Here is a 17,897-nt window from a genome sequence, read left to right as displayed (position 1 = left end):
GTTTGGCAGTGGTGGGCTGGCTACAGCAACTACAGACACATTTTCCAGTAGCCTAGTGAATTCAGTTTATTGATGTCTGTGGATACAAACTACAAAGACCATTGGACGATTCAGGCATGAGCCGTAATTAGGGAATAGAGTGCGTCGTTTTCGGTGGCCGGTCAGCGCGACTGGTGGCCGCAAAATGCGGAGGGATATTTAAGGAGGGGAGGAGGAGTATTTAAGGAACTGAGAATGTTGTAAGTTGTTGCCCCGTTCACTAATTCCTCTTCATGAAGTCGCCCCCGCCATTTCTCCTTTAAAGCATTTTTTTTTTTTAATAAGAGTAAATAGATTTTTTGATTCAACGTATTGTTTTTACGCGTGAATAAGAACATTTTTTGTGTGCCGACGCTTTTTATAGTAAGATGTGCATTGCACAGGGACAAAACCAGAACAGCCTTGCACTTCTTTTTCTTTTATTTCTGTGTTCAGGTTGCTTCAGTAATATAGGGTCAAACAGGAGGGTATAGACGCTTTGCAGCAGCTGTTAATGGACGCCGCCATAACTGACCCTCAGTTTTTGTTTCCTCTTATTTCGCTTATTTCACTTCATCTTTACCATAGCAGGCCAGGTTATCGCCATTCAAGATTCAACTGTGTCTTTTTCTAAAGCATCGGCCTTTGTAGAGGATCGTCAACTACCGTTTCAGTTACTCGGCATCTCGGTAAGACAAGAGAAGGTCAGCAACGGCGGCTGTAATTTGGCGCGTGTGTAAAGCGTCTATTGAATTCATGCAATACATCGGGGTGTTCTTATGGCATTGTAGTTGTTCATCAGTAGACGTTTCACGGGTTCTGATTCCTGAATATAATTTAGAGACCAAAATGGCGTTGTAGAATAAAATACCTCGTTCTTACGCATTTTTTGGGGCGCTAAATTTTGGGCGGTTGCTTTTTGTTCTTTCGACATCTTGCGCAAAGTGGCACCGCAACGAAATTGGGTTAGAATGTTTATTAATTCATACATTGTTACTGACACCAGTGTAAGCCCACCCGCACTCAACGCCGCTAACCCCAAAGCGTCTTTCCCGCCGTGTAATTTCAAGTATAAAGCCGAATTATTTTCTTTCACTGTCTACCTTGCAAACTTTTGACAAGGCATTAATGGGTATGGCAGTGTTAACGGCTCAAAGATTAGACACGAGCACTGAAGGGACGTTCTCCTTCTCTTATCTAGGTGTCATCTTTCGTATTTCCTCGGTCTCGGGTTGCTGCAAAATGCTCGCTGCTATGGTTGCATAGCACTGCAACAGCACCGACTTGGGCTCGTGGCAATCAACACGTCAGCACACATTCAGATAGTGACTGGTGTCCGATGACTGCGGTTCCGGGAATAACCAAACTCTAACACTGCCTAAAGCTCAGCACGTGACCAGCCTTTGCGATAAGGGAGGCGTTCATGAGGTCAACGATGTCGTCCAGTGATATCGTTTGTCGCGAATCCAATATTTGTATTAAACAATGGCCGATAAGTGAAACATTCGTCTTGCATATCAATATTTATTACAACAATAAGAAAAACTCAAAAGAGCTTGCACGCATATGTCCTACTTCACCGCCTGTCTGATGTGTCATCTTGACAAGAATTTAATAATAATGTGCCGATGGGTAACAAATTTTGCTTTGAGACTGGGTTCATGTTCTCGAACTAAAAACGGATAAACTTTAAACAAATAATCTTACTCGAAAACAATATAAGTGACGTATATTCCCAAACATATAATTTACTCATTCTAACCCAAATAAATATGTATTTTAGTTCACTATAAGAGCTTCACTGTTGTGCCACCACACAAAACGAGGCAAAGTGGCGCGCTCCCGCTCCCGCTGCACCAAATGATTAGCCAGCTCCGTGACCCCGTCTAACAATGTCATATAAACACGTAACACTAGATGTCATCCGTAGTGTCGCGTACGTTTATGGATGTTTATCCAATGAACTTCTGATTTCTGGGTAGGACAGGAACCCGTCCTGATTCAGATCACCTTCGAGAGCAGAGTCAGCGAGTCCTGAAAGAAGACGAAAAAAATATGTTTTAAACGGGATATCTAAAACCAAACGAGTTGTCATCGTCATCACAACCTCAACAACAACAAAAAAAAAATGCGCATGAAATTTTGGCACGGTACAGACAAAACTATGCGGGTATAAACTACAAAGGGAGAGGAGGAGACGAGAGAGGATGGGGGGAACGTCGGAACGGCCGAACTCTGGTTGGAAGGATTAGGGGGTAGACGCAAAGCTAGCTGCCTTTGTCTTCACCGCACTCGTCGAACGCGTTCTCACGCAAACGCCAAACGCCGTACGCTGCCGTTCAATAAACAGTTGTTACATAAGCATTCAGCCCCCCCCCCCCCCCCCCCCCCCCCAAGTTCCTTTATATACCTATACATATAGACAGTCGGCAAACACGAGCCACCGCGATATCCGTGGTTCGAATGCCGCGTGCAAAGTTTTCTCCTTCAATTCAATGCCGTGCGGCATTCGAAACATGGACCTCACGGTGACTCGCAGACTGTCTTTTTTTATGATGTATTGGAGACGTGCGCGATCAAAAGCGTCGCTGTGGTCGGCCTTCCACGATTGGCCAAATGCTGACTATGACGTCAGCAAAGGTTTCTCATCGACAGAAATAAGAGTAATGTAAGAACTTCAATTTTGGCGGTGTTGGCAATGTTGATATCAGAGCGCAATGATCTCAAGCTTTCACCATGCTAATTATAAACACCGTGGAACTTGTTGTTCGTAAGGTAACGTCACGAGGGGAAACCACAGGAGGGCGCCACCAAAGCATCTCGCCGCTAATAGACGATTGTAAGCACGACATCCGACCTCCGCCATGTCTCTGCAAGGACATGCAATTGCAAGCCTGTCAAGGCCACGTTCACGCGCACGCTTCGCGTGCTGGTGCCCATGAAAAAAACAGTCGGGGCGCTCAGCTTGCAATTGTCTATGGGAGGTATTCACTGGACGCCATATTTGAGGGCGATGTTTAGAGCGCATGCTCAGAACGAGCTCACATTAATAGCCTGCTAAGACCGGCAACCTTGGTGGTGCTAAATGCACTCTCCAAAAGGACTGTGGAAGCTCGCCGTCAGCACGCGCTCAGCAGCAGTGCACACGGATACGGTCGCCAGTGAATACTCCCTATAAGCAGTGTGACTCCGGCTTTATAAGTAAAGCCTGGTTCAGACAGTTGCGTTTGATTGCGTTTGACTGCGTTGTGGCAGCGAGAAACCAGGACATTCCTGCTGCTTATATCGCGTACCAAGATGATTCCTTGAATTAGATTGCACGCTTCATACGAAGCACAGATGTGCCGGTGACTTTTTTTCTATTCTTTTTTCTATTTTTTTTTTTCTGGAGTTTTTTTGCTATGACATGAGAAATATTGCGAAACTTCAGAGTACCCTCACTGTTTGATAGAGAGGTCGAATCGAGTAGCACGAGGAGTGACCAATAAGTTTTGCCTCCTAGGCTGTAACTTTTTTTATTCGGCAATGGTATTAAAAGATCTTACATCCCAATGAAAGTTCAGAATCTCCTTTTTCCCAGGAGCTCATCGCCTTTCAACAAAGGCTCCAACGGCGGCGACGCACTTTCGTTACCTATGCTCTACTCTCTGCATGCCGTCGTAGATGATTGAGGGTGACTGTTGTCGAGACCAACACAGCGCTAGGGGACCTGCAGTTCCAAGATGTTTTGCCTCATTCACCTCACAACCCGGACCAAGCGCCATCAGGCTTTTAGTTGTTTTTCAAGACAACGGAACATCTAAAGGGTATGGTTTGCGGCTGACGACGAGGTTACCGATTAGTTCGCCGTTGGTGTCGTCAACAGCCGCCCTTTATCATCTACGACGGCATGCGGAGACTATATAGTGCGTCGGTGGCGGAAGGGCATCGCTGTCGGTGGGGTCTATGTTGAAAAGTTATGAGATCCTGGGAAAAAGGAGATTCTGAACTTTCATTTGAACGTAACGCCTTTTAATTTCATCGCCGAATAAAAGAAGTTACAATCTAGGAGGCAAAATGTATTGATCGTCGTTATTAGAGGCGATCGTTAAAAGTTCTGAACATTCCCACAAGCTGAAGGAATCGATCCGGCAATGCGGAAGTGTCTGCGTTACTATATTTTCAGAGTAAATAAAGTGAAATTAGTTTTTGGCGCAATGTTGTGGCCTGAATTCCTCACATTTTGGCGAAATGTAGCAGGATGTAGCGGAGTAAGCACTTTGGCGCAGTTTGGCTCAAATAGTGCACCGGGATTGTCTGAATTTGTCAGTCCATACCATGACAGCACAACGCGTACACAGTCGATCGCGTACTCACTTATTAGTTCGTCCACGTCTGTGTGATGACCCTCCCCGTCATGATTATGGGCCTCGTTCGTATGGTGCATGGCCGCCATAAGTTCGTGACCGTCCAGCAGGTTGTTGTTGTCGAAGTCGTGCATGCTGGATAGATTCAGACGTGATTCCAGTCAGGCCATATGTAATGACAACTTTACAATTAGTGCGCCTCTTGAAAAGTCAGAGACATCTAGCGGCTGCCACAGAAGCTCGAACGTGCCTGCTTTAATGGCGGCGATGTAAGAACAATATCCCTGCCAACTTTGTGAGTCAAGGGCGACGTTCAGAGTTTAAACCTTCCTGACTTAGAGAAGCCGTGTGATCACTCTAATAAAAGGGGAAAAAAAATGTAGGGATCTGCAGACAAAAGAAAGAAAGTTTTTACTTTTTCTTTTTCTCTTTAAGATCTCTGGATTTTTTTAGTGTGATCGTCAGCGGCATCGGAACAGGGGAAAAGAGGCGGGGCGATTGCCCCCAGACACATTTTAAAAATTTTCATACAAATATTACGGGGGTGGGAAGAATAAGAACTTTGCCCCTCCATCTTTCGAACAGTCCCGAAGCCACTGACGATCGTTCACCGGCTTGGCTATGCGCATTGCTCATTTCAAGAAGCCCTGTGGTGCCAGCCCTGTGAAATGCTAACGCATTTAAAAATGAAGGTTACTGGTGGCTGCGCCCATGCACAGCTGCAGAAAAGCGTACCTAAGTCAAGACATAAAGTTTTGTTCGTTTGTTTGTTTTAGAGCGTTTTAAAAATATGCTGATGTTCAAGGCTTCACGCACGGTTGCTTGGAAGTGAAAAGCTTATAAACTTATGCGCTCAACGGTTTTTTTTTACGCCTTACACGTAATTATTTTTAGCTGTACCGAAAGAGAATGAAATATTGAAAGGGATTGTATATAGTAGACTCTAGACTAAACTCAAGGTTCCAAACTCGTTTTTTCAGAGACCTTCCCTCACCGTAAATAGTAGAACGCCAGTTCCTGCTGACTCATAGCTCCGGCGCCCTCTAGCTCTATCATCTTGGCCAGGTCTTGCTTGATGTGCCTAAAGAAAAATAAGTGAACATTCCAAAGTTTATGCTCTGGAAACTGTCTGGCTCTGGACAAACCTGACCGGAGGTAGCTACAGTCACTGCCAACTTCAGAAACACAGGGCGTTGCCTCTTGTGTTCACACATTCTGATTGGTCCATCGACGTTCTCATCGGCTAACACCGCAATCTCATTGGCTGCCGACCGGTTCTAAGATGCATGGGCCTCGCCGAACACACGGTGCTTCATTAGCTGTCAGATACTATCTGGAGTCCCTAAAAAGCTATATGCCCAGAGTATCGACACTCTTTCGCCACTTTGTCCGACGCCAACACAACGGTCCTTCACCCGTTAGAGTCACGTGACATTTGTTTACGTGGCAGCAACTCGTGGGAGGACCGCCATTTTTGTGCCAAAAGCTACATGGTCGCCCTAGTGCCACTAAATAAGCTACGCTTCAGAGTAACGACACTTGGCCATATTGTGGCTTAAAATCATGGTTTCCAGTTATCTGAAGCTTTATCTGAAATCACAGGAAACGCTTTTCCGTCCTCCACAAATGTTTAAATAGACCGCGACAGAGAAAAGCAATATTACATGAGCTTTCTAACACCGAATCGAATGCTGAGGAAGTCGCCCTTTTGAATCATGACGATCTGCAGTTGCGTCTGCTCTGCACAAGCCCCAATATGGCGGCGCCCACAACAATGTCGGGGAACGGAGTGCCGATACTCTAAGCGCAGCTCATATAGTGGCTCTAGGTCGCCCAAAGCAGTGGCTCACCACAGTCACAAATATTCGCGAGATTGCGATACGTGGTTATGCACTCCGAATTAACTAAAACGCATCTACGTTCTTTTTTTTAACCTTATATTGTTGTTATTTACAGGTTGTTAAATTTTAATTCGAACAAATATATTAAAAAAAAAAAAAACTCCGTGAAAGGTCTGTGCAGGCGAGTTACACGGCGCCAGAGGGACATAACATCGCGGCTAATCCTCACGATCATCAAATATTTAACTAGAATATATCAAGTGACCTTTTCATTAGTGAAAATAAACGTACTACTTCGCTTAGACACTTGCTGAGCGTCACTGAAAACTACTAAAGCAAATTTAGAAAGACTCAACGCACGTAGGAAGTGCGGGCGTGCGCCAAAGTTTTTACACGTGCCACAGGCAGACGTCTATCGTTGCGAAAAGGCGGGTGATCATCTTATCACCCGACTTTTCGCAACGCTAACGTTTTCGCGCCGCGTGGGTTTCTCGTCTAGGAAAGCGAGCAAAGCGCGTGAACAGGCACAGCTAGCTACTGCCGAGTTTTTGTTAATGCGGAAAAGTGACTCACGGGCATGCTGCATGGGCTTGCGCGTGCGGGGCACCAGCCGGTGTGCAGTGCCATCGAAAGCAAAACAAGAGAGCGCTTTGACGCGTGGATTGCGCGTAACATCGTCCAACACCACACTCTAAGAAAAAAAGGAAGAGAAAGGTAGCAACAGGGACTGTTCCTCCTTGTTGCGGAGAAGTTGCCCAGAGAAGGGAGGAACGGCAGTTCGGATGAATAGAGGAGGACGAGTTTTTCCTTGTTGAGTTGGCGCAGGGGTAAAACATCGCGTACTGACCAAGTGGTCAAATGTTCGATCCTCAGAGGTGCGGGCTTTTTTTTTTTTTGGTCAAGTTTTTTTTTTAATTTTTATTTACCAAAACACGCATAAACAAACCCAGACCGATGAAAGGAAAATTAAAGTCCTGAATATTCACCGAGACGTTTTCCTCCTCCGGGCAGACCGGAGAAAGCTTTCGCCCTCCCGACTCGTCTTCTTTCGGTTTCGTTTTTCGAGCACATCGCGCACGTTGTTTAATAAATTAATGTTGAGTTAATTGAGCTTCAGCGGCAGCGAAGGCCACCTGTAATTCCGTCTTCTAGTCCAAACGTGCAGAACATTTCGGTTGCATTGACGTTTTTACCACTAATTTTATCAAACGAGCTAACGAAGCCGCTAAAAGCAGCGAAGTTCCGGAGCAGTGCCAGCAGCTCTACATACACTGGGTAAGACGGCCGCACTGATCTCAATGACAATTGCTGGATCGCGCTTGCCGCTCCCGCAAGTGAAGCCACCGGACCCAACCCCGCTGGGATACGATTTCCCGTTTTGCTAGCCTTTTGCTGCGGTTTTCCAGCGTGTTGTAGACACGTTTTCTACTCGTTCGTCGTCATTCGCCGAGGAAGTTTTTGAGACTCTGTGTATTGTTGAGACTTGCCGTCGTGAACACGTGGAAAATTTTACGAAAGCGCAGTGTCGCAGGAAAAAGGCACAACTCGTCGAAAGCAAGGGTCTGGCGGCGTGTTCAAAGCTTCCTTGGCACGCCAAAGTGCCGTGTATCTGTGCCTTCGCGCGCTTGGATACCGACAGAGCTGGCAGTAATGCAATTACTGTAATGAAATTACAGTAATTTAATTACTTGTTCCAGTAATTAGTAATGTAATTCATTACTTTTTGTAGCAGGTAATTTAGTAATGTAATGAATTACTCCAGCGACGGTAATTGTAATTAAATTACCTAATTACTTTTTCGCACCAGGCATATTTTTTGTGTCCACAATACACAAAAGCGCTTTTCTTTTTATTTTACTTTTTCTTTTTCCTCTGCACCTTTCCAAAAAACGCTCTTTGGCCGCCGCTATGTTGCTGATGCTAATGCGGCTGGTGCGACTCTCGCGCCCGCTATCAGCTAGACGTTTTCTGCCACTCTCTTGAACTGTGAAAACCCGCTCAGCGCGATTCTGTACCTATGTTTTGCGGTTTTGCATTCGGCATTTTCTGGCCCCTCTTGAAAGTTTCCGCTTACTTTTTCTGATGCATACTGCGTACCCTCTCTGTGTTATCTACCACTGTGAGAAATAGGGCTGGTAAGTTCCTGCCATTCCAGCTTTTCTGCTCGACATTCTCGGGAAACGAAGGAGTGGAAGTAGGTCGAACTAAGGCCCCTGGTGGAACGGCCTTCGACGCGATTTTGCGAACAATGACAATTGTTCTCCCCCCTCCCAGAGATAATCCGCGTAGGGTCCTCAGTCATTTCCAAAAATAGTTGTCCGGGTTGGGGTGGGAAACGGATCAGTCGCGTGCGTTCCTCTGTCCATCGGTAAACATGCAACAGAGAGTTCTAGCTGTGTGCCATGAACTGTGTAAATAATGTAAATAAAGTTATCTGTAAAAGGAAGTTATCAATAGCTCTTTTATATTTAAATGTATACAAAAGTAATGCGAAAGTAATGTCATTACATTTAAAAGTAATTTGTAATGGTAATTAATTACTTTCTGGCTGTGGTAATTTGTAATGTAATTTAATTACATTTCAGCAATTTTCAAAAAAGTAATTAGTAATGTAATTTAATTACAAATTATGAGTATTTGGCCAGCTCTGGATACCGATCAAGAATCGACGCCGTGTGGATGTGTTTTGCGAGTGCAATGTGCGTGAAGCCGTATCAAAAGGTACAACTCGTCGAAAACAAGTGTCGCCGGTGTCGCGGCGTGATCAAAGCTTCCTTGGCACGCCGAGTGATGCATCTTTGTGCCTTCGCACGCTTGGATACCGGTCAAGTATTGACGCCGCGCCAAAGTTCTGAACGTGTGTCGCGCGTAGATGCTTTTAGATCATTTATATATATCGGCCACGGAGTTCTGGATCGTCCAGCTGTTCCGGTGAGTTGCTATCAATAAAAGGGGGAGATCCGTACGTATTCTTATGTACTATATTAACCATGGCTATGTCCCAAATCTACTCTAATAGATTCCGTGGGAGCACGAATAGGGCAACGTTGTGGAGCCAGGGGGGTTTTCGAAAGCAAAAGTACAAGACGGCGAGAATGAAAATCTTTGAAGCGCGGCCGATATGGTCGTGTGCAATCTGTTGACCAATTACAATTAGGCGAGCCGCGCTCAAACGTCAAGTGCAATTAAGTAGGTTGATAATAAGCCAGCACTGATCAGTGATGAGGAGCTGTTGTGCACTTTATTGTGTAAATCGTCTAAGGACGAAAAAAAGACGTACCTTCCCCCCATCTTCCGTCGCTAGTGGACGCTGGATTAAGCTCGTTCCTAAACCGCGAGGGGAAAAGACGCTGATCCAGAGGCACGAACAGCTTCACGCACATTGCACTCGCTAAACACATAAACACGGCGTCGGTTCTTGGACGGTATCCAACCGTGCGAAGGCACAGAGACACGGCACTTCGGCGTGCCAAGGAAGCTTTGAACACGCCGCCAGCCCTTCCTTTCGACGCGTTGTGCCTTTTTCCTGCGACACTGCACTTTCGTCAAATTTTCCACGTGTTCACAACAGCAAGTCTCAACAATACACGGAGTCTTCAAAAAACTTCTTCGGCGAAATACGACGAACGAGTAGAAAACGTGTCTACAGCACGCTGGAAAACCGCAGCAAAGGCTAGCAAAAACGGCAAATCGTATCCCAAGCGAGTGAAGTCCGGTGGCTTCACTCGCGCTGCAGCGAACAAGCGGGGAAGCGCGATCCAGCAATTGTCATAGAGATCAGTGGACGGCCGTCTCCGATTTGCGCGATTTGCGGGACACACGCGGAACTACAGCAGCGAAACCACGAGGAACTGTGTCGACGTTTTCGACGTTATGGAAATCGCGGGAACTGCGTTCAAGACAGGCAGGTTTTCCTGCCGGCTGCCTGGGTGCCTTCCGTGCTGAGTTCGGTTCTGTTGTCCCGTGCCGAGTGCCAACCGGCATTCAACGTGATTCCGTATTTCTGCGTGTTAGCAACATCGTCAACGTGGTTCTGTATTTCTGCGTGTCAGCGACATCGTGATGGCAGTGTTGTGGGTTGTGAACAGAAGACTGGAATTATCGCCGATGTGACCGTGCGTTCGCGTATCAGTGGTGTAACAACAAGATGAGATGACGTAAACTGTCGGGCATCGATGCCGCAGGTCGGGCCGTGAATGGAGGGGGCGGGGTGTCGCAGGATGGCATTCCGCTTTACATTAAAGAGTTTAAAACCACTTGAGAGATTAGGTGCAGTCGATCGACGTGTGGATAGTCATGTTGGAACGCTGGTCTGAACGGTAAGCTCCTATCGTACAGTGGCCAATGTGACTGTCGGTCCCCGAGAGCGATTGCGCTCTGGAGAAAAGACTGAACAGTACGAAAGTACCTATGACGGAAAGTACGTATATTTACAATGGAAGTTTAGCATAAAAAAAAAGGTAAAATCGAAAAAAAAACGCTATCCTTTATTTTACTGTTTAAATATATTACGGTTCCTGTAGAAACTGCCCTCCAAGTGGTGCTGGGATGAGCGCTAGACGTTTTCGAGCTCGCAACGGCGTAGCTCGGTACATTTAACAGTTGCCGCAAGTCGCGGCTTTGACTGCATTCAAGTTGATCGAAAAGCGATTTCTCTGCCCGTGAAGCATCACTTCCAGCTGAGTGAATATCCGCTCTACAAAGATTAATTCAAGATTGCAATTGCAGCCGTGCGCGAACAGCACAAATAGAAAAACAAACACTACAATATAAATACTGGCTACGAAGGGCCGTGCGGGAAAACAAACTCATGGCTTCGAACAACATTGGAGCGGCTCGATTTATTGGCTTTCAAATAATTACGGCATGATCGAGCGTTTTCTTTTTAATAAGAGTTTCATCCCCTGAGCCATTAAAAGTAGTCTCAGATGTATGACATTGCTGGACAAAAATGAACATGTTCGGAATATTTTTTATTGCTTAGGGAGTCACCGAAAAATTCCGTACGTTCAAAACGACCAGTATAAAAGACGGAAACCCAGGGCTCGGGAGTAGTGATCGGGGTAGTGTGCTGTTGTATTGATGTTTGTATGTGCGATGCCTGTATATGCGCTCAATATATGTTCACCTGATGCTTGTAGTGTGCGTAACGTGTCTTCATGTGTTAGGGATTCCCGAAGAAAAGGAAACGCAATTGTGGCGTAAGAAAATAGAAACATTTTTGCAAAACATGAGTTGGACGGTACCTAGCGCCACCTAGCCTAGCTACTCGCGATTACTCTGCTTGACCCTGCCATCTGGTGGCAAGCGATTTAACATCCTTTTACGCTACGCGGCTACGCCATAATTTCGTGTTACCGTGCTGAGATAAGCCAAGAGGTTGCTTCGGATTTGCTTTTTTTTTGAGAGCGGCTTTTGGTTTTGCGGGCGAATGGTTTTCACTCCTCCGTGATGTGCGGTTGACGCAACGGTTGACGAAGGAATTGTGGCTCGAGGAATAGCAAAGGTAAGACATAAAGTGCGCGAACTGGGTGCCGGTTGTCTCCGTTGAACATCGCAGTGCTGACAATGAGAAGACTGAGTGACTGCATGGATTCGAAACGTAAGTTTCTTTACCTGCAGGGGTAAAGAAACTTCGGAAATAAATATAGTTCGCCGAAAGCTCGTGTTACGTTTTTATTTGGTGCTCCTCTCGCTTCGTACAATAGACTTAGTGTTCTCGTTAAGCCTTCTCGAGCTCGATTTCCTCGATTCGTGGCCGCCATATTGAGATGCAGTCGACGGAGGAACTTTTGCTCCCCTGCTTAAGGGACGAAAGTTGCTCCCTTTCTGAAGGAACATATGTGTCAAGAGCGTTCCTCCCTTTAGGGAGGACTATACTGACCCTTTTTTCTAAGAGTGCACTTATAGACTATTGCGAGCAAGGCGCCCCGACTGGTAGTGACTCATGAGCGCTAGCACGTGCCGCTTGCGCGTGGAAATAGCTTTGTCAATCTTGTAATTGCACGGGCTTGTCCGCACCAGGAGAGACATGGCGGTGGCCAGTGGCCTTGCTTGCAATCGTCTATAACCGTAGTACAAAAAAAAAAAAGAAAGTCCCGCTGTTTGCGGTGTTTTACTGATTGACTCCTCTATGTGGCAAATTAAGATCTATGTGGGTGATTTTTAGATTAGCTTGCCGTTATTTTATGAAGTCGTAGACGTTTGAAACGCTAGAATCATATAGTTTCTTCCTCCGACAACCAGATCTTTGAAGGACTACTTCATGCAGTGGATTAATCATGCTCAAAAGTTCCACTACCGGCGACGTCACGGGCTGGCCTTGTCTTCCAGGTGGTATTGCGTCATCGCTCCGTACCAATGGCCATTCCTACTTGTTGCCGACAAAAACCGTTCCGTGGTGCCATATATATATATATATATATATATATATATATATATATGTGTGTGTGTGTGTGTGTGTGTGTGTGTGTGTGTGTGTGTGTGTGTGTGTGTGTGTGTGTGTGTGTGTGTGTGTGTGTGTGTGTGTGCGTGTGCGTGTGCGTGTGCGTGTGCGTGTGCGTGTGCGTGTGTGTGTGTGTGTGTGTGTGTGTGTGTGTGTGTGTGTGTGTGTGTGTGTGTGTGTGTGTGTGTGTGTGCCGCAGAAGGTACGCGCTCAGCAGCAAGGTCCTTCATAATGACTGTTGACATATGTGACGTCTTTGAAAGCCCCGTATAAAGCGATTTCCACTCACGAGTGCTCGTGCGAAAAAGCGTGTGGAGCTACGCTCTCATGCGTGCATCTCTGATACCGCTGCAGTGCCGTATAAATAAACCTCCACCCGTTTCTCCACCAGCCACCCCATTCCACACTACGAACTGCACCACTCGATTGGATCCATGCAGTGCCTCCAATTGTCACGAGTCACCCCCGTCAAACGAAAAGAAACAACATAAGCACCCACACGCGCTATCTACCATAATAAAATATGAAATACCCTTTTAATGAGAAATTTATAAATTAAATAGGTTTCTTTTTCTTTTTGTCAGCGGATTTCACGATAGACTATTTTCATAAATCCGTCACCGCGCGCGTTTCATTCTGGAAACCTGGGGCCCAGGAGCGGAGCGCGTATGCATTTTTCTTCCCACTGCTTCCCACAATGCATAACGTGGGATTACTCCGCGATGAAGCGCTTCGAGTTTCAAGATAAGTCTATTCTAGGTGGCTCGAGACAACGTTCCTTATTTTATACGCGCACCACGCAAACCATATAATGATATAAACCACGCAAAAATAGTGTCGGTGTTGTGCGCCACATTGATTTAACTAAAACATCCATATTAGACCATTTTCCAAAGTCCGCGCCATCACCGGTCCGCCGTTACTTGGGCACGTACACTGAGCATGTATTGGACACGATGGCTCAGTCAGTCTTAGATCCCATCACGCGCTTCCTGCCCAAGAAATGGCGGCCATCAATGTTACTGGACAGATGGATGGATGGATAGTAATGGCCCTTTGTAACGGGCGGCAGCTTGCGCCACCTAGCCTAATATTTCGCAATCTTTTTTTTTTTTTTTTTTTTGTAGAAAAATTTGTTTTATCACAACTTTTTGCCCCACAACAACAACCGTGGCGATACTTCGAATTGACCTGTGCGTTGAACATAATATATCGTGTGATTATTTCAGGTGGTATTATGGGATATACGCCGTACGAGCAGATATGTTTTCTTTTTTTATAATACGGCTACCTTTCAATTTGCTAGGATGTTCGAAGGCTGGGACCTAAATTTCTTCGCCTTCCAGCCCACGCCTGGGCTTCGGAAACAGGATCATGAAGAAAATATATGGCGTGTTCTTTGCACCCGTAGTGCCCGCTATAGTACGTCATTTCAAAAATCCCGCGCTGTCATAGGTTGAGCTTAGTCTTGAAATATCGAAATATATGAGACTGAAAACAATGTATTTAGCCGTTGCGTAGCATTTTTAGGCAAGCTTCGCTGCAGCATTATGACCACTGCATGACATGATTCCGTAGCGCTCGCGATTGCTGCTCCTGGTATGCTCACTTGCAAGTATTTTTATGCCGAAAAGTAAACGCTGCTTCACACAGCGCCGTTCTCTTACGTTACGAAGCATTACGTGCGTTTACTTCGAGATACGACCGCAAGTCACCGGCACACGTGCTTAGTACGCAGCATGAGTGAGCTGGTGGCTTGCGGTCGTATCGTGACTAATGCGTACGTAAACTTCGTAATGTAAAAAAAGACAAAAAAAAACGGTAAAACAAATTAACGTTACGCAACCTTAACTTAGAAAAAAAAAAAGATACAAGCGCAGTAGACAGACACCACCACAATTTCGGCGAAGCGCCTACACCCGTAGTGGGGAACATCGTGTACAAGTTGCAAACCTAAGCGCGGATAAATAATGAAAAGGAACTCACTCCAAGTCTCGAACCACATCTTGCGCACTCCACTTCTTTTTCATTTCGTTCGCAACTACCGTGTTCTCGGATTTCGTGTCACCAGAAATAGGCACCGCCGCTTGCTGCTGGTGGTCATGAGCCGTGGTCAGACTCACGCCAAATACAAGCGCACAAATCGACGCTGCAAAGACCCGGTGGGAGTAGGAACCCGACATGACGCACGAGCCGCAACCGGCCTCGAGTCCACGACGAAAATTGAGCGCTTCGAAAAAAGAGCGACGTGTCACTAAACGTAGCTTTTACACGATATCGGAGCGAAGAAAGGCAGAAAGGCAGGAGCCACCGACGCGTCGGCACAGACAACGTTGTTACCCTCGGTGCACATGCGCCTATCCCGGTGATGATGATGATGATAGCGGCGAGACCGGAGCTCACTTTATCATTTGTTTGTGCGCGACCTTTCCCAGCTTTGCTCTGCCCTCCGTCGCGAATCTGTGCGTCTGTTAACTGGTGTGACGTGAGCTAGAGAGCCCAGATTGAAGAGAGGGAGTAACTTGAGCCATTGGGATTCTTTGCAATTTAATGGAAGACGCCTCCTGCACCGATTGGACGCAAGTGGGCATGCGTCATGTTGTCGCGTAGCGAGGAGGAAAGCGAAAGGAGAGGCAGAGACGTTTGCAGACGATCTACGCTTCCGTCGCCTCTTCGCAGCTCATATTGCAAAGGAGGTTCATAAACCACGTGATCTCAATCGAGCAGCTGCAAACACTATGGCATCTAGGCACACTTACGTCACCACGACGTCGCAGGTGCGAGGAACGTGGTGGGCGTGCACTGGGCGGCTTTCGGAGAACAGCTGCGTGTACTCGAAGCAGTCGAGGGTACGGCACGGCTGTATAACTCCTCGTCTTTTTATCAAATTTGCCATACTCTGTCCTTACAATCTCGGGGCTCTTGCCGTATGTCGGCGACAATGAAATGGCGTGTAGGGTCTGGGGAGCGCATTTCGTAAAACGATGGAAATCAATGGGTTGTCATATATAACAGGTCATATTCCTCTAAAATATGCTGCATGGCCGATATATATATTTTTTTTCGTCTTTTATAACGAGCAGGAAAGCAGTGGTAAACAGTAACAAGATCCCCTATTACTAAATACTTTGAAGTAGCGCCTATATTAAAATAATTTTAATTAAATGTACTTTCGTTGCAATGCCGAACATCTTTCATTTTAAGGACCGGCGTGATGTGAAGAAAATGAAAGCTCGAGCTGAAACTAACCTCATTAGAATAGCTTAGTTACACAACTGCTCATACAGGCTGCTTGCACGAGCAGTAACCGCGGCTGGCCCCCCGTCGTTCGACGCGCCGGACGGCTGCGATGGGAACTGCAGCGTATCTTATTAAATACGTACGCTTTGAAGAGCAGCGTCTAGATGGCGTTCTACCGTACTCCATATGACATAAAGAGTTTTGAAACGAAAATCTAGATGGCGCTTCAAACGACGGGAGACGAGCTGAAGTGAGTCCGGGGAAGTCCTGAAAATAAACAATTATTACAGAAAGACGATTTCCGACACACGAACGAAAAAGATGAAGGCGATGCAGCATCTCCGTACTTATTTATTTGTGTTACATTCACCAGGCTGTGTTTGAAACCCCGGATACATTTTGCTTTTGTTGAGGAGTGATGGCAGGCCGCTGGTTGTTATGGATGTTAATTAAAGATTTCCCGATCACAGATATCATAAAGTGATTTCATTTGAATCCGATCGAACTTGTCAGGATGTACGGGGTGAGGAGAGTCTATAGATAAAAAATGTATACGTGATAGCTCATTTTTGCTACTTAGGAAACTTCTCTTTCAGAGTTACTGCTGTTAAAAACAAATTTGAAGTGCCAAAAACAAACATTTGTTTTCTCTCGCAACTTTGGCCGTTGTTTACTAACTGTTCATTTCACCCTAACTGCTAGTATGTCTTTACGTCGCGGGAACCATTACTGGTCACTCTTACTAGGAAACCCCCTATCACCTGCTTTCGTGGTTATTGCTTTACGAAATCGCAAACGTGTTAACCAGAACAATTTTGGCTCACATTCATAGTGTTGTAGAAAATGAAACATTAAGAGCCATAACGTAAACTGTAAGTGTGTAGCTATGAACATAAGCTATTTGTGTTCATAGATTACATTCATAGCTACACAACGACAGTACTTATATTCATGAATGATATTTATAAAAACAACAACATATCTTGCTCCAAATATGTTAAACACCTGACAATCTAATATTTTCTACATAGATTTCCTCAAAAAGGTTTGTTTTTGCGTTTCTACTGATTACCCGTAATGGTGTGAATCACACACATGATGCAAATATTGGCTGACAATTCTTTCTTGTATTCTCGGAACAGTCAGTAAAATACGCCGCATTTTTCTCAAAACTTGCTAGAAACACACCGTTGTGAAATATCAGAGGTCGATTTTCTGGAAAAGGTCATATCTGTTTGTCATCTATTCATGATTGATTGCCCAAAACGTTGTAAATCAATGGATATAAATTTATTTTACCTTTTGTGTCGTTTCCTCTAGACTACGCGAGATTAGTACGCCGCTTTTGGGCCTCAGTCTCAACCTCCAAGTCTGCGAGGCTGAGCTCACAGCAACGCTATTCGTTGGTTCGAGGATGGAAGATGCCGCAAAAATGTATAGTCTCTCACAATATGAGAGACCCAGAGGAAGTTTATTTTCAGAAAGGGAATAGAACAAAGGTTTGTTTGTTTCCTCAGCTCAAGCACCCCAAGCTCCGATTTAAAGGATAGTGGGTAGACGCCGGCGTTTGGAGTCCGAATACCAGACTCCGCGCTGGGTGCACACGTCGGTCTTGTTCGCTCTGATTGGAGGGAGACAGTGATTAGAGACAAAGCCAGCTAGCCTTTGCTTCTACCCACTAATTATTCAAATCAGAGCTCGTCGCGCCGACGTCACCGGACGTTCTGAACTCCTTATCTCTCTCTGTCTCTCTCTCTTTCTCTCTCAGTCGCTCTTCGTCCACTTGAAGACTTTGAGAAGAAGGGAATTCTTTATTATAAGAACAGCTGAAGCCTGCAAAAGCCGCATCCACACGCACGCTTCACATTTTTGCACATCTGGGGCACCACGCCGAGGCGCCATGCTTGATATCTGCTGACGACCAAGTGACACGAGCGAGGCCACTGGAAACTGGGCGTGTGTAGTGACCCACATTTAGAAAAGTGAAGCTACAACCCGATTTAAATG

General features: G+C 45.8%; 1 protein-coding gene across 1 annotated transcript; it reads right to left on the bottom strand.

Moving 5' to 3' along the window:
* Positions 1 to 1,515: 1,515 nt before the first annotated feature.
* On the bottom strand, positions 1,516 to 15,023 carry LOC8037427 (multiple coagulation factor deficiency protein 2 homolog). Its single transcript, XM_029971884.2, has 4 exons — positions 14,637 to 15,023; positions 5,359 to 5,445; positions 4,375 to 4,499; positions 1,516 to 2,052 (listed from the first exon to the last, which is right to left on the bottom strand). Exons 1-4 carry the CDS (start codon positions 14,831 to 14,833, stop codon positions 1,961 to 1,963), a joined length of 501 nt encoding a protein of 166 aa, XP_029827744.2. The 5' UTR covers positions 14,834 to 15,023; the 3' UTR covers positions 1,516 to 1,960.
* Between the last annotated feature and the right edge of the window lie 2,874 nt (positions 15,024 to 17,897).

The sequence above is a fragment of the Ixodes scapularis genome, unplaced genomic scaffold (assembly GCF_016920785.2).
Source record: "Ixodes scapularis isolate PalLabHiFi unplaced genomic scaffold, ASM1692078v2 PGA_scaffold2__306_contigs__length_199485367, whole genome shotgun sequence".
Lineage (NCBI taxonomy): Eukaryota > Metazoa > Arthropoda > Arachnida > Ixodida > Ixodidae > Ixodes > Ixodes scapularis.
This window is presented reverse-complemented; position numbering and strand designations above follow the sequence as displayed.

Bases quoted from the DNA above. Each gene is read 5' to 3' on its own strand.
- LOC8037427 (XM_029971884.2), bottom strand. From the start codon at position 14,833: ATGTCGGGTTCCTACTCCCACCGGGTCTTTGCAGCGTCGATTTGTGCG. The intron at 5,446-14,636 runs GTGAGTTCCTTT...ATTTTTCTTTAG, and splicing joins GATGTGGTTCGAGACTTGGA to GCACATCAAGCAAGACCTGG. The intron at 4,500-5,358 runs GTGAGGGAAGGT...GAATCTATCCAG, and splicing joins CTGGCGTTCTACTATTTACG to CATGCACGACTTCGACAACA.